The sequence below is a fragment of the Amblyomma maculatum genome, chromosome 2 (genome assembly GCF_055883805.1).
Source record: "Amblyomma maculatum isolate TAMU_Amacu chromosome 2, ASM5588380v1, whole genome shotgun sequence".
NCBI lineage: Eukaryota > Metazoa > Arthropoda > Arachnida > Ixodida > Ixodidae > Amblyomma > Amblyomma maculatum.
The window spans coordinates 35,783,298-35,807,623 of NC_139345.1; the positions used below are offsets into that span (position 1 = coordinate 35,783,298).

The window sequence follows — 24,326 nt, forward strand, 5'->3', positions numbered from 1 at the left end:
AAATTGCAGAGCTGGTCGCTAGTATACTCAAGTGAACTGACTTTCCAATTTTGTATTTGTGCCTTCAAGTCAGAATTGCGATCGCTCAGATGAGCGTACAAATAAGCAAACAGTCGGCTATTTTTGCCCTTTTTCCCCTGCATTTTGCTTTTGCCCAACGAGCCAGTGGATGTCTCTAGGGTATTACACTGCACAAATTACGGTCAAACTTAGCACCGTGAAAGTTGCCACATGATAATTTCTTTGCATGTCGTTTACTAACCGCTGTATAAATAGTTACGTTTTCAACTTGCATTTGAGGGTACTGTCATCACTATATCCTGAAGGTAACTCACGTACTTCACTGTTTACTGAAACTCGCGACCAAAGACTCGCGACCCCCCCGCCTTTCAATTGTAACATGGTTAATTACAGCAGATCAGCGATGCGTGGCGCTTTACTACGCACTCCCTCCCGCTGGAAACACGTCCGCCGAGGCGGAGACGAAGCCCAGCAGGCGCGCTGCGCGGCATCGACGTCAGCCATCCATCATCGCCTTCGGTCCTGTCCTGGCACCGAACCGTGCGTCGCGAATTGCCTTGTCTGCGGCGCGCCGCCAGCCCCCTTCTCTCGGGGGCCCAGAAAGGCCTTGCGCACCCTTCGCAGTGACAGCAGCCCCGTTGAGGGGCTACGCCCATCGTCGACGCTTCGCACAGCGGAGCGTCTCACGCAATTGCCTCCGTGTTAGCACTCGCGACTGAAGGCATGCGTGTCAGATTGGCCGAAGGTCGTACATTTCCCTCCCTGGAAGGTCATCCAGGCAAAGACACTCACTACGAACATACAGTATAGGTGATAGAGCTAAAAACAACATAGGTTGGAACGCTTAATTTCAATAGGTGTTCATGTTCGCTTGCGTAGTCAGTTTAGGCGTGCGTGTTGTCCCTCGGCGAGATCACCGAGTGGTAGTCTGTCGGTAATAGCCCCTGAAAGCATGAGTTCTGCTCTTCGACCCTTTTGGATTCCGGTAGCGCATGGAACCCACTGCAGCACTTAACAAGTATTCAAGTCAGATGCTTAGTGCAGGGGTGGGAACTGTTGTCAGTGAATATCCGGCAAGGCCTCTACACTCAAGGATCGATCCGCTGTGAAGATCAGCATGAGCGCAGCAGTGCGTTTTTCAAACCGCCGGGTGTGCTGCATTAATAGTACTGACCTGGCCTCACGCCAAAGAGTGCAAGTAATCATTGCTACGCTTTGTCGGCAGGCCCTTGCTATGCCTGGATTACCCTACTGCATGCTATGCAGTAGAATAAGTTGGGCACCTTTCTCACTTCTGTCGTTGCGCTTCACTCATGACTGCCATCCGCTGTGACCTGCATATTCGAGGCCACTTTCTGCGTTATTGTCTGGTGCTAGTCACCACCCACGTAAGCTTGAACCAGGGTTATTATCTAGATGAGATGCGACCTCCCGGTGAGAAACCATGGTAACAGAGCAACATTGTAAAAAAAAAACATACAATACGTTTCCCCCAATAAACCGCCTGTTCGCATTAGCGAGCGTGGAAGAGGTGCGGGCACCTGGAAGCAGCCGTAAAAGATTCTCCTACCGCTTTTCCACCGCGCAGCCGTGCAGCACGAGCGGGCTCCGCGGGGCCAGCCGCGCCGACGTCTGCGCTCCCCAGCGACTATGTGCCACGGGGCGAGCGACTCTGGGGTACCACCGCTCTGCTGCCCGGCGCCGCCACTCGTGTCGCCGCTCAGAGACCTCTGCTGGACCACGACAGCACGAGAGCCCGCCGAGCCTGCGAGGACCACCGCTGGTGAGAAACGCCCCCGTTTGCTCTTACGTGTGTCAGCACTTTAAAAATGCTGAAATTTCTCACGAGATGAAAATTACTGCAAGATGGGGCATTATACTATAAGCTTATCAGAAATGTAGACATCAAACGGACACCAAAAAATCAGCGATAAATTTTCTGTAGAAACTCGAAGGTAGTCTGCACAAAGACGATCGTGAACGCTCCAGAAGTATATTTCGTGTGATGCGGTTGAACAACGAGAATTCTGCACTGAACTCACCACCTTATTTTTGTAAGGGAGAGCACGTATGATGGTAATATTGACGGTGTACTTTTGCTACAGAAAAGTGGATGTTTTGTAAGCTTCTAGTTTAATATTTCACGTCGTTCCTTTCATGCGGATGTGCTCTGTGGCTTTTAATTTCGTGCAACCAAGCCCGCCAGGGGCTGCAATCTGTTCGAGTTACGGAATAGAAGATGCGAAAGCAGATGAAAGTAAAATACCGAGTGTTTATTTATGGCTCCCTTGACGCCTTTCCAAAGCTCTTCTCGTAGATACTCTGGCACAGTTAAGCTTCTCTTTCCTTGTGCAGCCTGGAAAGCGGAGCATATATGCTTATGAATTCTTTATGCGCCTGTATATAGAGGTAGCGTGTCTTGTGATCCAAAGGCCCCGGGATCGATTCCTATCGCAATCCAATTTTATTTTTGGCGCAGCTGATTTTATTTAAACTTTTACATGCGGAAATAACTTTTGACCCTTTTACACGTGAAAATGACTTTTGAATCGTGTTGAAACCTTATAATCACAAATTATGTAAAGTTTTATTCTCCTTTCGACTGCGCCACTCCGCGTGTGAAGCCAACCCTTTTCGGCCAATCCTGAATATCTCAATGCCAACTACACCGGGCTCTCCGCAGAATGAGACCCTTAACAGTATCGCGTTAAATATATGTCTCTTTCGTCTCAGCCTCACTGGTATACTGAAAGGCAATGTGGGCATTGCAAATATTATGGTAGAATTACTCTCTTTGGTAATTCGACACATCAACTATACACGCAGTACTGTAAAATTTCCAAATATAATTGCAACATGCCTCCCGTACGCAGTTAGACGCCGGTGAAAATACAATGTCCAAGAGTCGAATAAACGTCTCCATAATGAGGTGTTGGTCAGCTCAGACCCGGGAGCTGAAATCCGGGTCATTGAATGGGCTACTCAGGTCGCTGTCAGCCGTGGACTGATATCCACCCAGCACGCGGGTCATCTGTATTCTGCCTTTTCTGACTGAATAAATGTCTTGCAATCGAATCGATAATGAGGTCAGAACTTTTATCGTCCAGCCCTCCTGAAACGCAGCAGAATCAGTGTTCGAGTTTGCAGATGCCAGGTATCTTTAGCCGCACTTGCTGTTGGGCTACTTGGCACGTCTTCCATGATCATTTATAAATCATGCATGCAAAAAAGACAACGGACAAGAAGAAAACGCTTAGTTCCGCATTGTCCTCCTCCATTCTAGTCCGTCGTCTTTTTCGCCACCTGCGGCTGCTTACATCGTCATCGCTATCAGGTACGAATAACAAAACATGCCAAATGAAAACAGCGGAGGACCACACCAGTGGAGTGAGATCACTTGCGACAGCGAACAACAAACGTCAACACTGCGACGTGCGACATGCTGACCACGATACGCAGCTCGGCGCAGCTACCGCTCTCCCATTTCGTTCCCACAATGATGCTCCCCGCACGTCGCTTAGGATCAGGAACGTCAATGCGATGGTTCACGTCGGAACTGTTGCCTACTTCAGACTCAGTAACGGAGCGTCCTGTACCAGTTCCCATGCACGGCGTGCAAGTGTCATAACGCCGCAATCAGCAAATAACGCTTAGGCTGCAGCGAGAGCACCCTTACTGTAGCTCGGACGCAGCAGGGTGGCGTACCTGATGTGATGTGTCAGAGGCCAGATGCGTGGAAGCGACGGGAGTGGCGCTCAGGTCCCCTTCATCGTCTGACTGACCGTGGTGGTTGCGGACCACCAGCAGACAGCACATTGGGGACGAATTTCGGCGCGCAGGCCGGCGGATCCATTGAGGGGTCCGGCCGTTCCTCGACCCACGCCCAGACGGCAGGGGACGCTCCTGCGTGCCCCACTTTCTTCTTCCTCTTCTCTCCTGTGTACATACTGAACATACCCACAGTAGGGGATTGGCCAGGGTTTAGTGCAGTATTTGATTACAATGTCTTTCTATGCTTTTCTTTTCGGCTGAAGAACTGAGTCGGCAATAAAGGAAAAAGAAGTGCAGATACAATAAATGAATGCATGGCCAGAACTTAGGCTGCATAATACATAACTTATGAATTAGGAATCAGTGGTGGTGAAAATTTTTTCGGAGACAATTTGAGGAGGTAGGGACCGTAATCAAGAATTAGAAAAAAAAATGCAAGTAAAACGTGCAAGTAAAATAAAGACAAAGAAGCGCTAAGAAACAAATCTTCCCGTAGCAGTATTATACCTATGGAGTAACTCACATACCGGTTTAATAGCATGCCCTTTGACGGTTGCTTCAAGGGAAAACAGCACAGAAATTGTAAACGGCAATCCTAAGTGCGCAAAATGAATTTTCACATTATTTCTTCTCTTAAGAGCATACCGCCGGCAGGACAGGTTGTAATGCTCCATAGTTTCCGGATCATCATATGACACACAAAAATTGGTTTGCGTGAATCCAGAACGACATAAATGAAGATTGAGGCAAGAAATTTTGCGATGCATGAACGTTGCGAAGACCTCGTATTGCCTTGAGCTACAATACCAGATAAATTCCAAAGGAAAATCAAATGTTCAAAGTCCGCCGTCGCAAGGAACGGCTCATGGCTCAGGGAGTGCACTATTGGGAAACTTTCGAAATAGGACGTAGTCAGCAGAATAGTGTCATTTACAAAACTGGCAACACGCCAATTAAGAGGTGAATTCACTAAAAAAAAAAAAAAAAAAAAAAAAGAAATCGGCCATTGTATTGGAAATAACGGCTCAATGGCCCGAGACCCATTGAAAACGCACTTCCTGTACATGCAAGGGAAGAAAAAACGTGAGAGATTTCTTCAAAAAGGCGTGTCTTCAAGTTCTTCAGTGCTGCTAAGACTGAAAGGCAGTCAGGAAGTATGATTACGTGAGTAATATTACAGGGAACGTTTTGAAGAGCCAAACCAATTGCAAGCAATTCAGCTGTAAATATTGGCATATAATCTGGAATCCGGACAGAAAAACTCCAATCGAGTGCGAGGAAATAAATACCTATTTCTGCTTTTTAATCACCTTAGATGGCATCTGCTAAATCAGCTACGTTTCGCAGGTACCGTGACAGCTAATCCTCCAGGAGGCCATTACATTACTAGTTGGGTGCAGCTATCGCGAGCTTTCACTGTTTCTCTCGCACGGCAGCGATGGTTAGTTTGCCTCTACCGGCAGCAAGACGGACGAATACGACGCCGCCTGCCATTCGCAATTGGTCAAACGCTTCTTATTGTGGACATACAGCTCATACTGCTTGTTACTCCAGTTCTCGTTAGTGTTAATCCAGTACCACTGCACATTTCCACACTCGCAGTGTCCCTCTCGCGCCCAGCAGACCGCTTGGCCCCGTGTGCTATCGTGTCTCGTAAGCAACGGACGAAAAAAAGAAAAAAAAGCTGCGATCAGGAGTAACAAACGCTATTAATCATTTCGTCACAATAATTTTTTTAAGATTCACGGCAAAAAGCTGCGCATCAAATATGACAAAGAGCCGCTGGGAAACTACGCCACACAAAGGATGAGACCGGAGAGCCTTCAGTGCAGTTTCAATGCCATCAAATGCGCATTTCCGCCTCTCTCTCTCTCTCTCTCTCTCTCTCTCTCTCTCTCTCTCTCTCTCTCTCTCTCTCTCTCTCTCTCTCTCTCTCTCTCTCTCTCTCTCTTTTCACATTACTTTCCACGCTCGAGCATCTAGGCCTACCTTGTGGCAATCAGCAGAATGACTCCTTCTCCACGAACGTACTTCGAAGCCTTATGCACCGCATGCACCAAGCGGAAAATGGCAAACGGAGCAGTATAAAAAAGATCTTTTACTCCTGGCATTTGATTAGGGACGGGGGAAGGCTCAGTCTGAAGTAGTACACTGCTAGAGCTGAGCGTGTGTGTTTCCTTTGTACTCGCAGGTTGCAGCTGTTTGGTGGCGCACGAATAGGTCTAAAAAAAAAAAAAGCGCGAAACCTTCCCGCGGGCGTCTTGTGAACTTTTCTATGTTGTGGCAGCCTCACGGTATAGGTCATGTCACTCCTTTCATAATCGAGTTTTCTGAGCACTGTTTTTGAAGCACTTCTCATCCGCGAACGAGATAGAGAGCATCTATAAGCGTATGGAAGACAAAGGATAGGTGCGCGGCGCGTGTGGCTCCTGTGGAGAAAATAGGGTGGACCTGTACACCACAAGACGCTAGAAGGAGATAGGTATGCTTGCTTTCCATTGTTCAACATATGGTGAGAAAATGCCAAGATGCTTGAGGAGGATGTCATAAGAATCGGTCCACGGCCTCTCTGTGCCCGCAGACACGGTGCCCTCTTCGACTACGGAGGAAGCAAGTGGCGGCGACGACCAGGCGCCGGACTCGGCATCCACCCAACGTCCAGGAATCGCGTCGCCGCCGCACGGTGGAATCGGGCCCGCGCTGGCCAGTGAGTCGTCGGCATCCTCGGCCAGCCTGCCCTCGGCGGCGGGATTGCCCCCAGAACTGGTAGGGAGTCGTCCGACTTCGATGGCCGATCTGTCGGGCTCAACGCTGCCCTTCCTGCGCGGGCCTATCGCCATGCTGCCCAGGCCCTTGCTCTGGTGGCCTCTTTCCGAAGGTGAGCGCATGGCTCGGAGCATGTGTCCTCTTTTCAATGCTTACCACAGTGTCTTTATTAGAGATCTCCCATTAAAAGTTGCGTAACTTCTTCATGCCCCGTGTTTCAGCCCCTATTGTGAATGCTTAAATTTTTAAATACCCAACTTCGTCGCGTCATCTGTGAAAGAAAAAAAGAACTGCTCAGCTCAGCGTAAAAATGTCAAGTTCCCGCTATTAGCTTGCGATATATGAGCAGCATCTCTGCCTGCTTTCTTTCGTACAGTCTGCAGAAGATGTGCAGAATACCTCTAAAGTGCATAGTTTAGGCGGAAAACTGCAATTTCTGTGCGCTTTTTTTTTTTTTTTCAAGCAGTTGCTGGGCTCTCTAGAACTGAATTATAAAAAAAAAGGCGCGCAGAGAAAGAGACAGACAGAAATAAACAGAAGGCTAACGAAGTATTGCAAAGCTTCCGTGCATGCCTTTTGTTGTATCGTAAATCAAGACAGTACGTAGCTATCCACTGCTCTACAGCCGTTCTGAATTATTTTACTTCCTCGTTCTCTCCACGTGCGCGCGCGCAATCACACTTCGTCTTTATCACCTTTCCGCCGCCCTTAAAGAAAATAAAAATGGTGGCGAATGTTTGAACTCCTTTAATGCATTACATAGTCTATGAACCTTGCGGGAAGTTTCTATTCGCGTGTGCTTCTGTGGGGCGCAGCAATTGGCGGCAAATTGTCGACGAAGAGAGCCGCCAGAGCTGATGACGGTGGTTGGCGCTGAACGACTGCTTGGCTAACAGCCGAAAATTTGGACGAGTGTGACACACGCCCATCATTCAGCAGGTATATGAAGCAGGTCCACGTTGCTCCAAAACTCTTCGAGGCTCTAAAAGCGAGCAGCCAGCTTGCCTCCTACAGTAGGCTTGCGAACTCGCACGTAGTCGCCAGTCTGAAAGTCCCGGTGCTTGGCTTCACTCCGGTGGTCTGCACATTGCGTGCACTTGGGTTGCTTCTGCTCTAGCTGCTGGCGTAACAGATTAAGCGCACTTGAAGGGTCTGTCGAGAAACAATGATCCGGTAGGCCCACGACATTAAGTGTTGTGCGAGGCATTCTGCCTTGAAGCAGGATGGCTGGGGCGATTCCTGTCGTGGCATGCGGCGTACAGCTGTAGACACTGAGATAGTCGATGATAGCTGTACATTAGTCACGTCGCTAGCACAGAGCCAGCAGAAGATATGGCTTCAAAACTCTATTGAATCGTTCTACGAGTCTATTAGCTTGAGAGTGGGAGACCGAGCAGTAGCAGTGGCGCATTTCCCGTTAGTGAAGAAACGTTTGCAGATCCTAGGGTGAGAAATGTGGTCCATGATCTGATACAATCTCGCATGCGAAGATACCTAGCAAAAACTCCTGAACTATTGCCGCTGTGACGGTACTTGGGAAATAAACTTCCGGCCACTTATTGCAATAGTCAATAAGTGTTATCGCCGAGCGACAACCACTATAGGAGCAAGGGTCCCACGATAATAATTACAAGCTTATTCCAATGCTTGTTTGGGAAGGCAATAGGCTGTGAGGAACAGTGGAGACCTGTAAAATAGCAGCACTGCTGGAGGAATCATTTTCAAATTGCTGCACTTGACCTAGGCAATTAGACAACTCGCAGATAGAATCGAAATGGCCACTTTTGCCGCACCGACAAACACTTCTGTTTGCGGGATTGGCATGCAGGGTTGTTCTCCAGGTGGATTGAAAGTTGGAAATTTATTAGGGTAGCAGAATCGCAGAGATAGCACGAGCGCTCCGTAAGTACACGGGAAGATTTCTGTACGTGGCAACTGCATTTGCTGCAAGGGATTTGAGGTGCCCGCTCTGATGTTCGCTCGCATCCTACGTGCTGTACTGGAGCGACCTCTTCTGATAGCTCTTTTATTTCACGAGAAGCTTGCTCGCACTGTCTAGCAAGGGTCACGGCACGCGACAGTAAGAGAGCGGCCTTCTATGAGAAGGCGTTCAAGCAAATGGTGATTAGTAGTCTTCTCCACCAGCTGATCCCTAATGATGTCGTCCGCGAGGCTTCCAAACCCGCAGTCGCCGGCAAGGTACGAAGGGCAGCGACGTGCTCATCAGCTGTCTCTCCGGCAGATTGTACTCGGCGGCGAAAACGGCGGCGTGCAGCGATGGCTTGTAGTGCGTCGACTGCATGGAAATTGCCTCGTCGAATTCGTCACGGCGAGGCGCCTCGTCACCGGAGTGGGGGCAGATGCGGTAGGCGCTGAAGGTGACGATGGCGATAATGTATAGAAAATGCGCTGACCTTCCAGTCCCAAGAAGTTGAACAGGATGGCCTTTCGCCGGTCGGCAGGAAGTGTGGAGGCACCAGACGCCAACATGTAATAGCGGAACGCCCGCTCCCATTGCTCCCACGGAAGGGCAGGACGACCAGTAGTCGGCAGGAAAGGCGGCGGCGGCTGAAGACTCGAGAAGCTCATTATGGGCGGTCAGCACTCGACGTTGAGGTCCGGATTTCTATCAAACAACCTTTTCGCCAAAATAATGTTGTATCGTAAATCAAGGCAGTAATGCTGCAGTCGACTGCTCTACCGCCACTCTATACTTTACATCCTCATTTTCTCCTTCGCGTGCGCGTGTCCAACCACACTTCGTCTTTATTACATCTTCCTTTGTGACAGTCTGTATTTTGCAAAATGTATGCTTAATATGGGATTTTCTTCCTGCGATGTGTCCATCGGCGCAACATGTCATCCCTGAATAATGTGTGCTTAAACGGCACCGAAGAAGCTTTTCAAACAGTTATCAGGATGGCTCGAGCTGTCTACTGACAAAGCCGAAATAAAAAAAGATTTGCTGGTGGCTTAACTTTGAGTAACCCTGGAGGGAAGCGAAAGTTTCGTTGTCTATGTCAAAAGCTTGGATTAAACACACTGCGCGTTTCCCCAAACGTAAAGCTCGTTCTTCATCAGTCTCTTCGGCATGTCGCCTTTTCAGGGCCTCATTCCGACATGCCTCCTTCGCGTGCCGACGCGCTACTGTAGCAGGGTCTTCGTCCTCTACGTCGCGAATTGTTGTAACCTAGCCAGGAGCCCGGGGGCTACTATTTATACACGTGTCAGCCCTTTAACGCCCTCTACTTCCACGCCACACTGATGTCAACTCACCTAGCTGACCTTGATCTTGATAGTATCACCCCTATAGCGCCCTCTACTTCCACGTCACACTGATGTCACTTCACGTGACCTTGACGCTGACAGTGGTCACGGGCTACTTGTGGTGGCCTACGTGACTAGGCCCCACACTTCACACTGACGTCACACGTTAACTTGACCATGACAGTGGTCAAGGGTCACTCGGTGTCCTATGTGACTGTGCCCTAAACTCACATGGCGACCAACAGGCTTACCACAGAAGTTTGACCTCTATATCTCCCTCAAGGAGAAAACCGTGCATTCGATCCGACGGCTCGAACTACCTGTCGATAGTGAAGCTTTTGCTTCAAAAAGGGTGATGTTTAGGGAAGGGGCTCGTCATCGAAAGTGCCTAAACACCAAATTAAGACACAGAAGCTCAGCACCGATAGGCCCTGAAAGTGCTTAGGCCTAGCTCAATTAAGATGAACTATATCTTCTATAGCGACTATTTTTTGAGAGCAGGTGGGGTGTGGTGAAATTGAATAGCGGATTATGCAGCATGGGCGCATATATATCGGCGCTTCAGAGCATATGACTTTGATAGCGTTTATGTTATATTTGTTGGAGGACGAGATAACGCGCTATGCGGTACCTCCCACATCCCATGTGTGCTGCAGGCGTCCAGGAGACTGCCGCCAAGTTGCTCTTCTGCAGCCTGCGCTGGATCCGCAGTGTACCGGCTTTTGCTCAGCTCTGCTGCCGGGACCAGCTGCTGCTGCTGGAAGCCTCCTGGAGCGATGTTTTCCTGCTCAGCGCCGCCCAGTGGGGATTCCCTTTGGTGGCCGCTGCAGGTCAGTGCTTCGCATTCGTGTGCGCGCCCCGCTCAAAGCAAAAGGCAGTGCTTCTTTTAAGTGCGGCGTAATTTCCCCGAATTCTTAGGACACCACATGTTTGCTTCTGGGATTGTGATGCACCTCGTACAGCGCCCAGAGCGCTGTAGGAGGTTAGAATTTTCGCCATGACTTTGATGTTTCCAGTAAGATCAGTGCAAGGTCTGCCAGGCTGCGCCCAAAGCCGCTGGATTGCGGACTACTGAAAAGTGTACGCATGCAACGCTGACGTCACAAGCTACGCGCGTGTCTGCAGTTCATGTACGAACAGTAAATATTAATGCAATCAACAGCAGGTGGGCTGAGAAGAAACTTGTGAGGACGATTACGATACTCCCTAGTGCAAAAGAAAATGAGCTCGGCTCTATAGCTTCGGCGGCGCGAAAGCCATTGCTTAGTACAGGCAATAGGACGTATGAAAGGTCCTCTCGGAAATGATGATGATGATGATCTTCTGCCTCGGCAGCGAGAATTGCAGGATCCTCTTATAGGAGGAACCTATATGCTGTACCTCAGTGGCGCGAACAGCAACGTACATAGCCGTCCAAGTCTTTAATTGGCGTATGCGATGGCCGCCTTTTCTCTGCTCCTGAACCTTAGGGAGCATAAAACTTGCCGGAAGGTCATGATTAAGCAAGGGCTTGGTCAGCTCTTGCATATACTTATTTTTAGCAGGTTAGCGCCTCACTAACGCTCGGAAGTACAGAAAATGTGGCCGTCACGCATGCGAGTTAAAGATGTGGGCGGCTGTATTCTCGGCGGCAGCGCTGAACCGCTGCTCGGTCAACTCGTTATGCAGCAGTGTTCCTTTTGGATAATGGCACATTACCTCATTACCTCAGTGTGTGTATATATATACACACACTGTGTATATATATACACACACACACACACACACACACACATATATGTGTGTGTGTGTGTGTGTGTGTGTGTGTGTGTGTGTGTGTGTGTGTGTGTGTGTGTGTGTGTGTGTGTGTGTGTGTGTGTGTGTGTGTGTGTGTGTGTGTGTGTGTGTGTGTGTGTGTGTGTGTGTGTGTGTGTGTGTGTGTGTGTGTGTGTGTGTGTGTGTGTGTGTGTGTGTGTGTGTGTGTGTGTGTGTGTGTGTGTGTGTGTGTGTGTGTGTGTGTGTGTGTGTGTGTGTGTGTGTGTGTGTGTGTGTGTGTGTGTGCGTGCGTGCTTCGCTCAGTGCTATACATATATAACGGGATAGACGAAAGCCCCCCCACTGAACCACTGCTCAGAAAAAACATCAAGAATAAATTGAATGGGAGAGAGCGGTATCGGTGCACCTAGTCGTAAATAAATTTGTGAACCGCCGGGCGAACCATCCTACCGCTAGTGAATGTCAGTGTACATAAAATAGTCTATGATATGTAGCAGTCCTCAAGAAGATGAAGAGGATGGCAGACAAAGAAAAAGACGTTGGAAAAGACTCGCGCCGGACGCGCAGGCGTTGACCATCTTAACTCCCTGCCTTCGCGACCTGGTCAGCGCTCCGACGTCAACACCCCGTCGTAACAAATTGGTGGAGATACAGGCTACGCCTACACTCACGATGCATCCTCAACCACTGGAGCCTCACAGGAGACTTCAACTCACTGGACTCTCTCCCGTTCTCGTGAGAATGCAGCAGGCTACTGAGCAGTCCCGAACATCAACGCGAGGCCCTCTGTACATGTCCGGCGATATACCGCACACTGCCTCGAACCCGACGCTACCGTTTCGAGAGCCTCGTTCTTTTGCCTGTCAAGCAGGGGAAGATGTTGATGAGTGGCTCACTCATTTTGCACGTGTGAGCCGCTTCAACCGCTGGGATTTGGTGGCGAAGCTCGCGAATGTTGTATTCTTCTTGACGCAAATCGCGTTGATGTGGTACGAGAACCACGAAGACTCTGGACCACTTGGAAGAGTTTTGTAGGAGCCATCAAATAATGTTTCGGTGATCTAACAGTGAAGAAGAGACAGGTCGAGCAGACACTTGCTCAAATGGCCCAGACAGCAGGTGAGTCTTGCACCACATACATGAGGCAGTGCTGAAATTATACAAAACCGTAAACAGCCGGATGATCGAGGAAGACAAGGTATGGCCAAGGGCATTGCGGAAGACGTCTACAACTTCCTCATTGCCAAGGACAACTTGAGTTTAGTCACCGACGTTATTCGAGGCTGCCGAAAATTCGAGACCCTCAAGCCTCGCCGCATTAAACCGAAGTTTGGGCGGCTGGCAATGTCACTACCGCGGCCAGTGTCGAAGAATCTCCATCTCAAGTCTCCTGCGCGCCATTCGTGAAATCGTTTGGGATGAGATTTCACGACGTTAGCAGCATGTGCTTCGCAGATGAAGCACATGCTTTTCCAGCGCATGCACATACCTGCCCACCGACATCCAGGTCACCAGTTAACGACATCCTTCGCCTGCCGCGAACGCCTGGACACCTCGAGACCAAAACACGACCAGATTTACTGGCAATTGTCTTATCATCAGCGCAATGACCCTCGTTCTTACTCCAACTATCCGTCGCGCCGACCGCCGGATAGCTACATCGTCCCGAATCCTACATTTGGATATTCGTCGTATCCTACCATGCAGAAGCCCAATGACGCGCCGATGTTTTATTGTCTTATTCCTGTGTGCTACCGGTGTAGTGCCGTGGGTCACATTTCCGGTTACTGCAACCGGCGCGCGCCGTTCCGGTACAATCCTGCGATGGCATCGAGCCGACCTACATGCAGTCCTACACCAACACTTACCGGCCAGAACATCCTACCCAGAGGAGCCGTTTGCAAAACGAATTACTCCTCAGCCATTCTTCCGCCTCTAACTGAAGTGTGACATCACCCCCCTTCTTTTGTGTGCGTCGTTCGCCGTCACCACAGCGGCGATCCCCGTCACCCTTGCAGGAAAACTAGCCAGTGCGGCCGATGGAGATGAGGTCGCTGGAAAATGCGCGCTGCTGCCTGTATCCCTGTGCACATGTTGAACAAAGTTAATGAGCTTGTTGACGGATTGTCTATACAATGGCGTTAGTAGCACTGGCGCTTCTGTTTGGGTGATAACTTTTTGAAGAACAAAGTTATGTTTGTTTGGAACAGAACTGCTAACTTTTATGGAATGAGTGGAGAGTTGGAGTGTGTAGCGTTACAGTTTCGTTGGTGAACACAATATTTCCGGGGTGGCGCAGTGGTTAAGGCGCTCGACTACTGTGCCCAAGGACGCGGGATCGAATCCCGGCCTCGGCGGCTGCGTTTCGATGGAGGCGAAACGGAGTGGCGTCCGTGTGCTGTGCGATGTCAGTGCACGTTAAAGAACCCCAGGTGGTCGAAATTTCCGGAGTCCTCCACTACGGCGTCTCTCATAGCCTAAGTCGCTTTGGGACGTTAAACCCCACAAACCAACCAACCAACAATATTTCCGCCCGAGTTTGCAGTACTGCCCAGATCTACGCACGGCGCAATCTTGGGAATTGACTTCCATGCGTATGTGCGGCGCTACAGTTGATTGTCGAACGGGAGCGCTAAGCCTTGGTGATTTTCTTCCTCGTGCACTTTTGGAAGATACAAATTATGAGGACGTTATGTGTGTGTGTGTGTGTTATCAGGTCATCCCGCCCCATTCTGCAGTGTACGTCCAGGTGTCCTGCTCCCGTGTCATTAACGACTCCTTTGAGGCTACTGCTGCGCCTCTTCATTTACAGTGCGTGAAGAAAAATGTGTTAGTGCGGCATTGCTTGGTTTACGTGAAAGAGGGCCGTGTACTGGACTGCTGACTATAAATTGCTCACTAAAACCGGATGTTTTTCCAGCGGGCTCGAAAATAGCCTCAGCGCAGCTATCCCGAGTAATGTAACTCTCGTTAATCTTTCCCCCGAAAACCCGGCTTCGCTCTCGCTCGCTGACCAGAAGCTTCCTCCGATGACTAGCGCATCGTTGAACGCCTCACAACGCCAGATCTTGAAGAACCTTTTGTCTTAGCACGCCTCCATCTTCGATATCGCATTGTCCGGCGGCTCGCAGCGTTCTCCGCTGTCTCGAACGCGCCATAGAATTAGCACGGGATCTGCCCATTCGATCCGCTAAAAACCGTACCACGCGTCGCCGTCAGAGCGCAAGGTCATCACAAAGAAATTCCTAGACATATTGAACAGGGGCGTAATTCAGGACTCCTCCAGTCCTCGGGCTGCTCCCGTGATATTCGGAAAGAAAAAAGTCTGAATACAGAGGTTCTGCATCGACTACCATCGTCTCAGCTCCATCACTAAATAGGATGTGTACCCTTTCCCGCGCATCGATGATGCCATAGATTGAATTTTCTCTGCGTCTTATTTCTCTTCCGTTGATCTGCGATCAGAGTATTGGCAGATTCCGATGGACCCTGCGGACAAGAAAAAAACTGCATTTGTTACTCCGGATGGAGTAACCTATTGGTCTGGCCTATTGGCCTATGTGAATTTAATGTGATTCCCTTCGGCCTCTTTAATGCGCCGGCCACATTTGAAAGATTTACGCACATAATACTTCGTGGCCTCAGGTGGGAAATCTATATGTGCTATTTAGACGCTGTTATTTTTGGCAGGACTTTTACTGAACATAACACGCGACTCGCTATTGTTTTATACTGCCTGCAGATGGCCGGCCCTGTCCTGAATTCTAAAAAGTGCCGTTTTGGCGAACGTCAAGCGCTGGTACCCGGACATTTCGTCGATCGCAATGGGGTTCGGCCCGATCCACAGAAGACTACAGCAGTTGCTCCATTCCGAAGACCGCAGGCTCAAAAAGAGCTCCGCAGTTTTTTGGGGCTGTGTTCTTACTTTTGATTGTTCATCCCTCAATTTTCCGACGTCGCCTACCCTCTGAAGTTCCTTCTCCAAAAGGACGTCCTATTTCGACTGGAACTCAGATTGTGACACGTCTTTCCACCAGCTGAAGTTTCTACTTACGTCACATCCTCTACTACGGCACTTCAAACCCACAGCTCCGACGAAGTCTACACTGACGCAAGTGGGCTTGGTGTCTATGCTGTGCTTGTACAACGTCTGAAAACTGGCGAGCATGTAATTGCGTATGCTGGTTGTTCCCTCAGCAAACCTGAGCGTAACTACACTGTTACGGAGCAGGCGTTCCTAGCTGTAGTCTTCGCCGTTCAGCGATTTTGTTGCTACCTCTATGAGCGCCATTTCACGGTTATGACGTACCATCATGCCCTCTGTTGGCTCGTCGACCTTCGTGACCCATCTGGTCGTCTGGCACACTGTTTCATACAACAGCGGCCGCGAACACGCCAACGCAGACTGTCTTTCACGTCTCCCCCTCCCTACGACCGCATGTGACTCTGTCGACTTTGATCACTACATCGCCTCCGTCGTGCCCGTTTTCCGACGCTTCGGCTCTGCAGACTGTGCAAAAAACCAACATAAGCATAGAGCCACTGCTTGCGGCTGTGCAGGATTCCAAAATTCCCAGCCCTTTCTGTCTCCGTGAAGACCTCCTGTACAAAAAGGCTTACCCAAACACTGGTACACATTTTCTACTCGTGGTTCCCGAGAGCCACCGCTCGTGCGTCCTGCGTGTCATGCATTACGGCTCCACTTCCGGTTACCTGGGCTCTGCACGAATGCTGCAGCTTGCCTGCAATCGGTTTTATTGGCTGAAGGTGCGCCAGACGACTGAGTGATATGTGGTGAGCTGCACTGAGTGCCAGCGGCAAAAGCGCCCTACGTTCACGCCCCAGGCCCTGCTGCATCTTGTGACTCCACCACGTGGTGCATTCGACCTTATGGGTCCCTTCCCGAAGTCTTCCGACGGAAATCGTTGGATCGTGGTTTGTGCAGACACCTCATTAATCTTCTGTCTTGCTTACGTATGCCTTTACTTCAAACTACCTCACCCGCTACTGCGAAATGGCCGCTCTTCCTTCAGCCGCCGCTCACCACGTGTCCCTGTTCTTGCTCCGTACTGTCATCCTGCGACATGAACCTCCGCTAGTTATCATCAGTGACCGAGGTCGCCATTTTATGGCAGATGTCGTGTAAGAGCTTCTCCGTTTGTGTGCATCGCATTTTCGACGCTACACAACGTATCACCCACAAACCAACGGTTTGACGGAGCGCACAAACCGCAGCACACTCGTTAACATGTAGACCACAAGGACTCGGATATCATACTGCCCTTTATAACGTTTGCCTTCAACACTGCAACACCTGAGACGACCGGCTACAGCCCGTTCTTTCTTCTATATAACCGTGCTCCTCGGTATTGCCGACATCGTTCTTTCTTACTCCGTCCATGACGACGAAATTCTTTGTCGGGCCGAAGAAGCTCGATTTCTACCCGTTTGCGAATTCTCGCTTCGCAAGAGCGTTCCAAACTCAGTACGAGTGGCGACCTCTCCGGACGCGTGTTTAGCATGGAAAATGTTAGCGCATTACGCTAGTCCTTAAGTTGTCCCCGACCGCGTCAGCGACTTTATTTGCCGAATAGTACGCCTGACAGCAAGTGGTCGTCGCTCAGCCGCAACGGAAGTCGCCCATGTCGCCCGGATGAAGCCGTGTCACTCCCGTAGGAACGGATGGCTTCCCAGGGGGTAAATGTAGCAGTCCTGAATAGGGTGAAGAAGATGGCAGAAGACAAAGAGAAAGACGTTGGTAAAGACTCTCGTGCCTATACACGCAGCCGTTGACCAGTTGAGCCCCCTGCCTTCTCGACCTGTTCAGCGCTCCGACGTCAACACCCCGTCGTAACATATATCTTTCAAGGAATTTCAAAGAAAAGTTTTCGGAAGGGGCCGAACGGCGACAGGACAGGAAAACGTCTCAAGTTCATTGCAGATGAACACATGACTGAGAAAGAACAGGCATATCTACGGAAATAAAAGTTAAGGGGAGGAAAGGTACGCCTTAAATTTGTCAGAGACATCTCACGTTGATGTGAAAGGCACTGACCTGCATTATATTTATATACAAAGGCAGAAAATCTTTAAAGAAATGGAGGACAAAGTGGAGGATTTAATCCAAAGAAATGGTTTGAATCACGCACCCACCGATAGGCGACAGTAGGAAAGTAATGGACGGATATGTCTACTCAAGGAAGATAACGCAAGAAAGTCCGAAGACCCAGTTAACTCCGACAGTGACCTGGAACCCGCAAAAGCCGGATTTCACGTAAATGAAGCGGTGCAAGATAATAAAAATGTCGACGCAAAGTAGATCCAATAGAAGAAGTTCAGACAGTACAATCTGAACGAGCGTCCGTTACCACAATGACGTTGCAGTTCTGAGAATAAACCTTTCTAAAGGCTTGTACAATAGCAGAAACGTCTGCAATAAAAATGGGGGTTTAATCAGGTAGGGGGTATGAGAGAGCCCAATCGAGTAGCGAAAATGCCAACCCTTGCTATTTCCTCACGTTGCGCAGCATCTGTGGCAATTACAATATGTGATGGAAAATCCTCCTAGCAATCTTGCAAGATGGAAACTAAGGTATATGCATTGGTAAAGAATTAGCACGGTTGAAATAAATGTCATCATAAACCAAATTAAACGGAGGTAGGCGAGGAGTAGCTTTAGAAAGACAACATACATCCACTGACAACGGAGAAAGAGACTGAACATATACGGTCTGCGGCCTTTGATAGCGAGACCAATAAATGCAGAAAAATAAATGAGGTGAAGCAATGAAAATCAAATGTGAACACGACAAGAAAGAATCACATAACTTTAAAATGATCTGTACCATGATCTGGTGAAATCTGAAATCTAAAGAAAGGACACAAGCCTCGGTTCGTCACCACTCGTTTTATCGCCAGAAAATCGGGAACGCCAATACAAAGCCGCAATGCTTGCCGTTCGATCTGGATAAGCAGTCGAATCTTGTGTAGGCAACCAGCCCGTAAATATACCAGTAGGATACAGCCGAATTCAAGTGTAGGGCTCACATAATGTTTGTATATCAGTACAAGAGTAGATTTCCTCATCCCATACCTCCTGTAGCTATAGCGAGGCAGCACTTTCAGGGTGCTCTCCCCTTTATTTATTTATTTTTATTTATTTACAATATACTGCAGGCCCCTTGGTGGGCCCAAGCAGGAGTGGTAACAATAATATTATTACATAATATATAAAGAAAAAATTATACACAGCTAGAACACAATAATCATGGCAGCCAGGGGCAGAAAAATTGAACATTTTGAACAATAATCAAATGAAAAACGTCAGTGAAATCAGCAGTACAAGGGAATTTTTTTTTTGTTATTTAAAACACACACAAATATTCAAAGCAGCAACACAATAACAGGTTAGTCAAGGTAGTCAAGACTCAATTAGATCAATCGAGTCGATGCTATTTGTTAGGTGAGGTGGCAGCCGGTTCCAGTCTTCTATAGTACGAGGAAAAAAGGAATGTTTAAAAGCTTTTACTCTAGAATTGTATGGAGTTAATTGATGTTCATGACGATTTCTTGTCAACTGGGCGTTTAACGGTTTCAGGTAAGGCCAGGTGTTGATTAACAATTTATTGTGTTTCAGCAAGAACAGAAGTTTGAGTCCTTGAATCTTTCTTCGTAATTCGAGTATACAGTCGATATGCAAAATATGCGGTCGCCAACTTATTGCAGAATCGTACAAAATGCCCAGTACTTAAGCACTTCCATTGGTTGCGCGGCTCATTGTTCGTCTTCTTGGAAGGTGATGCCTTGAGTGGCGTTACCGGCGTGGACAATATGTCGTGCAAACCATCGCACAAATGTCAGCCACCCCTATTAATATCCACACCATGCAACAATGAGAGGGCACTGAAGCGCAGCTCTAGTCCTGCCGTCACTCGGCGGTACAGTGGCCTGGGCCGCGGAGACCGTCGTGGCTCAAGACCGTCTGATTCCTCATCCTCTCAACTTCATAAAGTTTTAATTATCATCAACTGTCGCATGCTGCCGATGAGCGACTTACTTCTAAGGAATTCTCTTTGGCTAGTGACTTTCTTTCGCTTGGTCAATCCCCTGCCGTGGGTATGTGCCATTACGGCTTAGGACATCATCATCATCATCCTCACCGACAGCCGCACCGACGACCGAGAGGGCTTATATAAGAGCTGCACTCTAAAGGTGCATGCATCGTGGCGTTGCCACGGTTACTTACCGACTGCGCCATGGTCACACGCATGTCTTTTGATGCTTATTGCAATTAATCAAAGCTTTGTAGACTAGCTTCTTTAATAGATAGATAGATTTATTGAAAGGAATTGGACTGGCCGGAATAATTCAAATCTGGCCAGCTTCTTTAAAATTTGTTGTGTGGTGTATATCAGAGGATGTGCCTGTCTTTTGCTCGCTATGCTTCCCGCCGGTAACGCCACCATACTTTTCGAGGCCTATTTTGCTTTCACGACTTGCCTTGTCGTCCGCAGTTTGCAAGCCTTGTGAAAGTAATTCAAGAACTCCCTGCTCTGTGTCGACTCCGATATGCCCTTGCAGGCGTGGAGGCTGCGGCCGCGGCAGGTGAAGGCGGCGGAGCAGCGGGCGGCCTGCGTGGTCTGCAGGCGGTGCGCGAGGCAGTGGCCAGGCTGAGCGCACTGCAGACGGACGCCGCCGAGTACTCGTGTCTCAAGGCCCTCGCCTTGTTTAGGCCCGGTGAGCGAGGTTATCTCAAGTGGCTGATCTGTTTACTCGGGTAGTCATTATAAGACCGCTGAGAAATGATCCGTGGGACATGGGATTGCGCCGACTAACTCAGTCGTCTCGAAAGCACACCCCACACCAATTTTTGTCACAAGTTCGCGTTTGCGTTGCGATCGCGGTAAACCTAGAACACCTACAACACACCAAATTCGGTGTCATAGCCGCAGTTTCAACCAGCGCCGAGATGGGAAGTTTTGGATTAACGAAACCGAATAACCAGCATTCAGCCCGCTTGACCTCTGCATGGAAACCGCAGTCCACGAGAGTAAGGTGAGAAAGAAAGACGTGTAGGAAAAATGGGAAGCAAGGGCATTTTGGGTACTACAGGGTTTGGGCTTCGTCCAGTGAACAAAGCTTTTGCGACTGTCATTTGATGCCAAAAAAGTCACCGTAAGGGTCGGGCAGGAGGCAGCCACAACCTTCATTCATCGCTTAGTACGACTTTTAGCATCCAGAGTAGCTTCGATGAGCCTAATCAGAGCTTCATTGAATGTGCGAGGAAGAAGAAATTGCTAAGTCAGTTAAGTCAATACTGCCGGCGTCACCCTTGTGTACAACACTCGGGCAGAGCGCATCATGCACTCAGAACTGAAATGATAAAGCAGCCAACGTCTTCCGGACAAAGTGCTCATGCTCACCTTCTTTGCAGATCTGTGTGGATCTACTTCCGTACAATTTTTGCCTCTGATAAGTAGGAAATGCGACGAGGTATCGATATTTATGCAGTGAAGTGCGCCGACCGAGCGCTCTGCACAGGGCTGACGCAGACTGTACACACATGAGGTACGTCGGTTCCGGGATGGGATGTTGTACAGGAACTGCTTAACGGAGGTGCGGGCATCTAGGCTACCTTAAAGTGCACACGTTACAGGGAACCTGCAGATGGGAGCATTTAATGCTGTCATGACATACTCTTGAAGGCGTATAGCTTATATGCCCCTCCAATTCCTTGAGAATTTTAAGTGATAGCCATCCGAAATTCAGTAGATAGTAACCCTCGGGCAGTGCGAGTTCAGAAGAAATGTATGAGAGCTTTATGCGACCTCAAAGGGAAGAATGAAGCCACGTGAACCTCTGCAGAGTCAACCTGTCTTTCTTGTTGGATACGCATGACGATCTCTTTCATTATGGAAACTTAGATTCCGTGCAGCCAGTACACGTTAACCTGACGAGGAGCCCTCCGGATTTTTTCTGGATGCGGGGAACATTGTGACTAAGGTGGGGTATTACGTCTTTACTCTGGCAAGTCTTCGGGTCCGCGGTCAATATTGGATGCAATAACGCAAACGAAAATCGGCAAAGGCGCGCCCCATGACGAACATTTAGGCGAGATGACGGCACGGTAGGTAATTTGTACACGTCTGCAAGTCGTTAAGGATCACCTCCCGAGAAAGGTACGTGCGGAAACCATGTATTTGAATCCTGTTGCCTAAGTTTCCAGGTCAATGCCATTGCGACAGAAAGGAAGTACCACCTGTCTATGCGTGGAAGTCGCGAGTACTACGGCCCAATAACATTTATACACGATACGCCGCATATATTTCTCAATATTCTGATAAGACCCACCAGGTACAGTAAGTCATTAATGAAGAAGCGGAGTTCCTTTGGCGCTGCCCGATGACTAGCCAAGCAGGGGCGTTACGAAAAGCAGATTCTAGCCTCCTTGACTATAGAGGTCGCGTCTTGTTTCTTGACCTATGTACATTTCTTTAATGCTGAACTTACTACCTGACCAAAGGGCACTGACCACTGACAGATCTTTTCCTGTCGGTGCGGCGCAGAGGTGTCCGGCCTACGCGAGGCGTCGACCGTGGAACGTGTACAAGAGCAAACACTGTCCGTGCTGCTGGAGCCAGTCGAAGACCGACCACGGCAGACGCACCGTGCCGCGCGGCTCCTGCTGCTCCTCGGCTCTTTGCGCGCGGTGCCGGCCACACTGCTCGAGGAGGCCTTCTTTCGGCCCACCATCGGCCCGGTGCCCATCGAGCGCATACTGTGCGACGTTCTGCAGACTCTATGAGCGGCACACACCCACTTCCTCGATGCCCTGCATGCAGTCAAGGAGGACAGCTCGAATTCAACACGTGTGGAGTCTACTCAGCATCTAAGGCAGTGATTCGGAAAATCTAGGCGCCTAGAGATTGGTTAGAGCCACCCCTCAAAGAACTGGACGCTGCGGTTTCAGTTGGAACGCACGGTCGCAATGCGATAATTTAGTTCGACTCTAGAATTTAACAGAAAGATCGATCTGCACCAAAGGGTACGCTTGAGCTGAATGTTGCAAAACAACCTTCAAGCGAAGAAAGTCAGTGGCGTGCAACCGACTGAAACGAAAGTAGGTTACAAAAAACACGGAAAACACTCATGCATAACTATCTCAGACTGTAGTCATTAAGCAGTGCTAGTCGTTAGTTATTTCCTCGATTAAGCGTTCTTGGCGACAAACTATGCCATAAGAGATGACTTGGTTTAACGTACAGCTTTTGCAATTGCATAAACTTATGATCGCAATATTTAATTATGAGGAATTCTGGACTCATAGACTAAGCTTATTATGCCCAAAATATATTTATTTACTTGTTTGCTCATTTGTTGCATTGTCTGTCTGTCAGGCGGACAGAGGCATTGTATGCTCTGTCTGACAAGAATTTTGGGGCGGGAGCGGCGCGCACACACACACACACACACACACACACACACACACACACACACACACACACACACACACACACACACACACACACACACACACACACACACACACACACACACACACACACACACACACACACACACACACACACACACACACACACACACACACACACACACACACACACACACACACACACACACACACACACACACACACACACACACACACACACACACACACACACACACACACACACACACACACACACACACACACACACACACACACACACACACACACACACACACACACACACACACACACACAAACACACACACACAAACACACACACACACACAAAAAAAAAAAAAAAAGCAGGGATCCGTACGTAGCACACGGAGATGATCACAGCAGGGCTCGTATTCCGAGTTTGCAACGTTATCGAAGTGTCTCTATCTCACGCGACCTCGAGTCATCTGATTGGTCGAAACGTTGGAACCCAGACAGAAGAGGTGGCAACATCATGTCCCGACGTTTCCACCAATCAGATGACTCGAGGTCGAGGAGATAGCGGCACTTTCGATAACGACGCAACCCCTGAATACGGGCCCAGATATGCCTATCGTAACAATTTTGCCACCAGCACTATCTGCGGAAATCAAATGGCCAGTCGTCGTCTCACTTTCAACCAGTTCCGCAGGCAGCAGGTCTAAGACTGTAAGTGCTGAATTAAGCTACATATAGGCCTACTAAAAGCTATGGTCGTTACATTACGTTAAAAAAATCGTCGCATCCAATTTCCCCCCTCACTCCCACACCACTAAAAAACAACCTTGATAGGGTCCATAAATCAGTGAAGAAAAAAATATGTTATTACAAACTTACAACAGTGAAGTTCAGTCGTAACCCTTCCCCCAGAGAAACTATAGCTATTAAAAGCCTATCGTTCCGGACCGGCATATTGGAAAAAAAAAATAATAATAAAAAAAAACGGGGAGGCGCTGCAGTCGTTATGAACAAAACTGGTTGCATCGCAAAAACTGTAAAGAAGCTCGCAGACAACTCATTCTAGCGTCTACTGGATACCGATCCAGCCAATCATTTTTATCCGTCCCGGAAGAAATTCATGCTTACCTAAAAATGGGTGACAAAGTAAAAAAAAAAAATAATAAACACATGCTTTAATCGCTCATTCGGCTCAGGGTGTACCAGATAGATTTTATTTATTCCCTTGTAATCATAATTCTAACAATCCTGGGCGCATTATCATCTCCGGAACTGTGGCTGAGGAGCTTTCAGGCTACGT

General features: G+C 48.9%; 2 protein-coding genes across 5 annotated transcripts in view; one reads left to right on the top strand and one right to left on the bottom strand.

Annotated features, from left to right (window-relative positions):
• Positions 1–444: 444 nt before the first annotated feature.
• On the top strand, positions 445–22,946 carry LOC146198350 (nuclear receptor subfamily 2 group F member 6-like). 3 transcript variants are annotated; one of them, XM_084593815.1, is made up of 6 exons: positions 445–855; positions 1,610–1,804; positions 6,374–6,670; positions 10,482–10,655; positions 20,161–20,316; positions 22,146–22,946. In XM_084593815.1, exons 2-6 carry the CDS (start codon positions 1,672–1,674, stop codon positions 22,382–22,384), a joined length of 999 nt encoding a protein of 332 aa, XP_084449941.1. In that variant the 5' UTR covers positions 445–855; positions 1,610–1,671; the 3' UTR covers positions 22,385–22,946. The 3 variants fall into 3 exon arrangements, with proteins under 3 accessions (XP_084449941.1, XP_084449940.1, XP_084449942.1); XM_084593814.1 differs by lacking the exon at positions 445–855 and adding an exon at positions 862–1,039; XM_084593816.1 differs by lacking the exon at positions 445–855 and adding an exon at positions 880–955.
• The window catches only part of LOC146198351 (uncharacterized), a 48,727-nt gene continuing 28,173 nt past the window's right edge, over positions 3,773–24,326 (bottom strand). For both annotated transcript variants that reach the window (XM_084593818.1, XM_084593817.1), the window contains exon 8: positions 3,773–3,968. In XM_084593818.1, the coding sequence (XP_084449944.1) occupies positions 3,788–3,968 (181 nt within the window). In that variant the 3' untranslated portion in view covers positions 3,773–3,787. The remainder of the gene's footprint in view (positions 3,969–24,326) is intronic.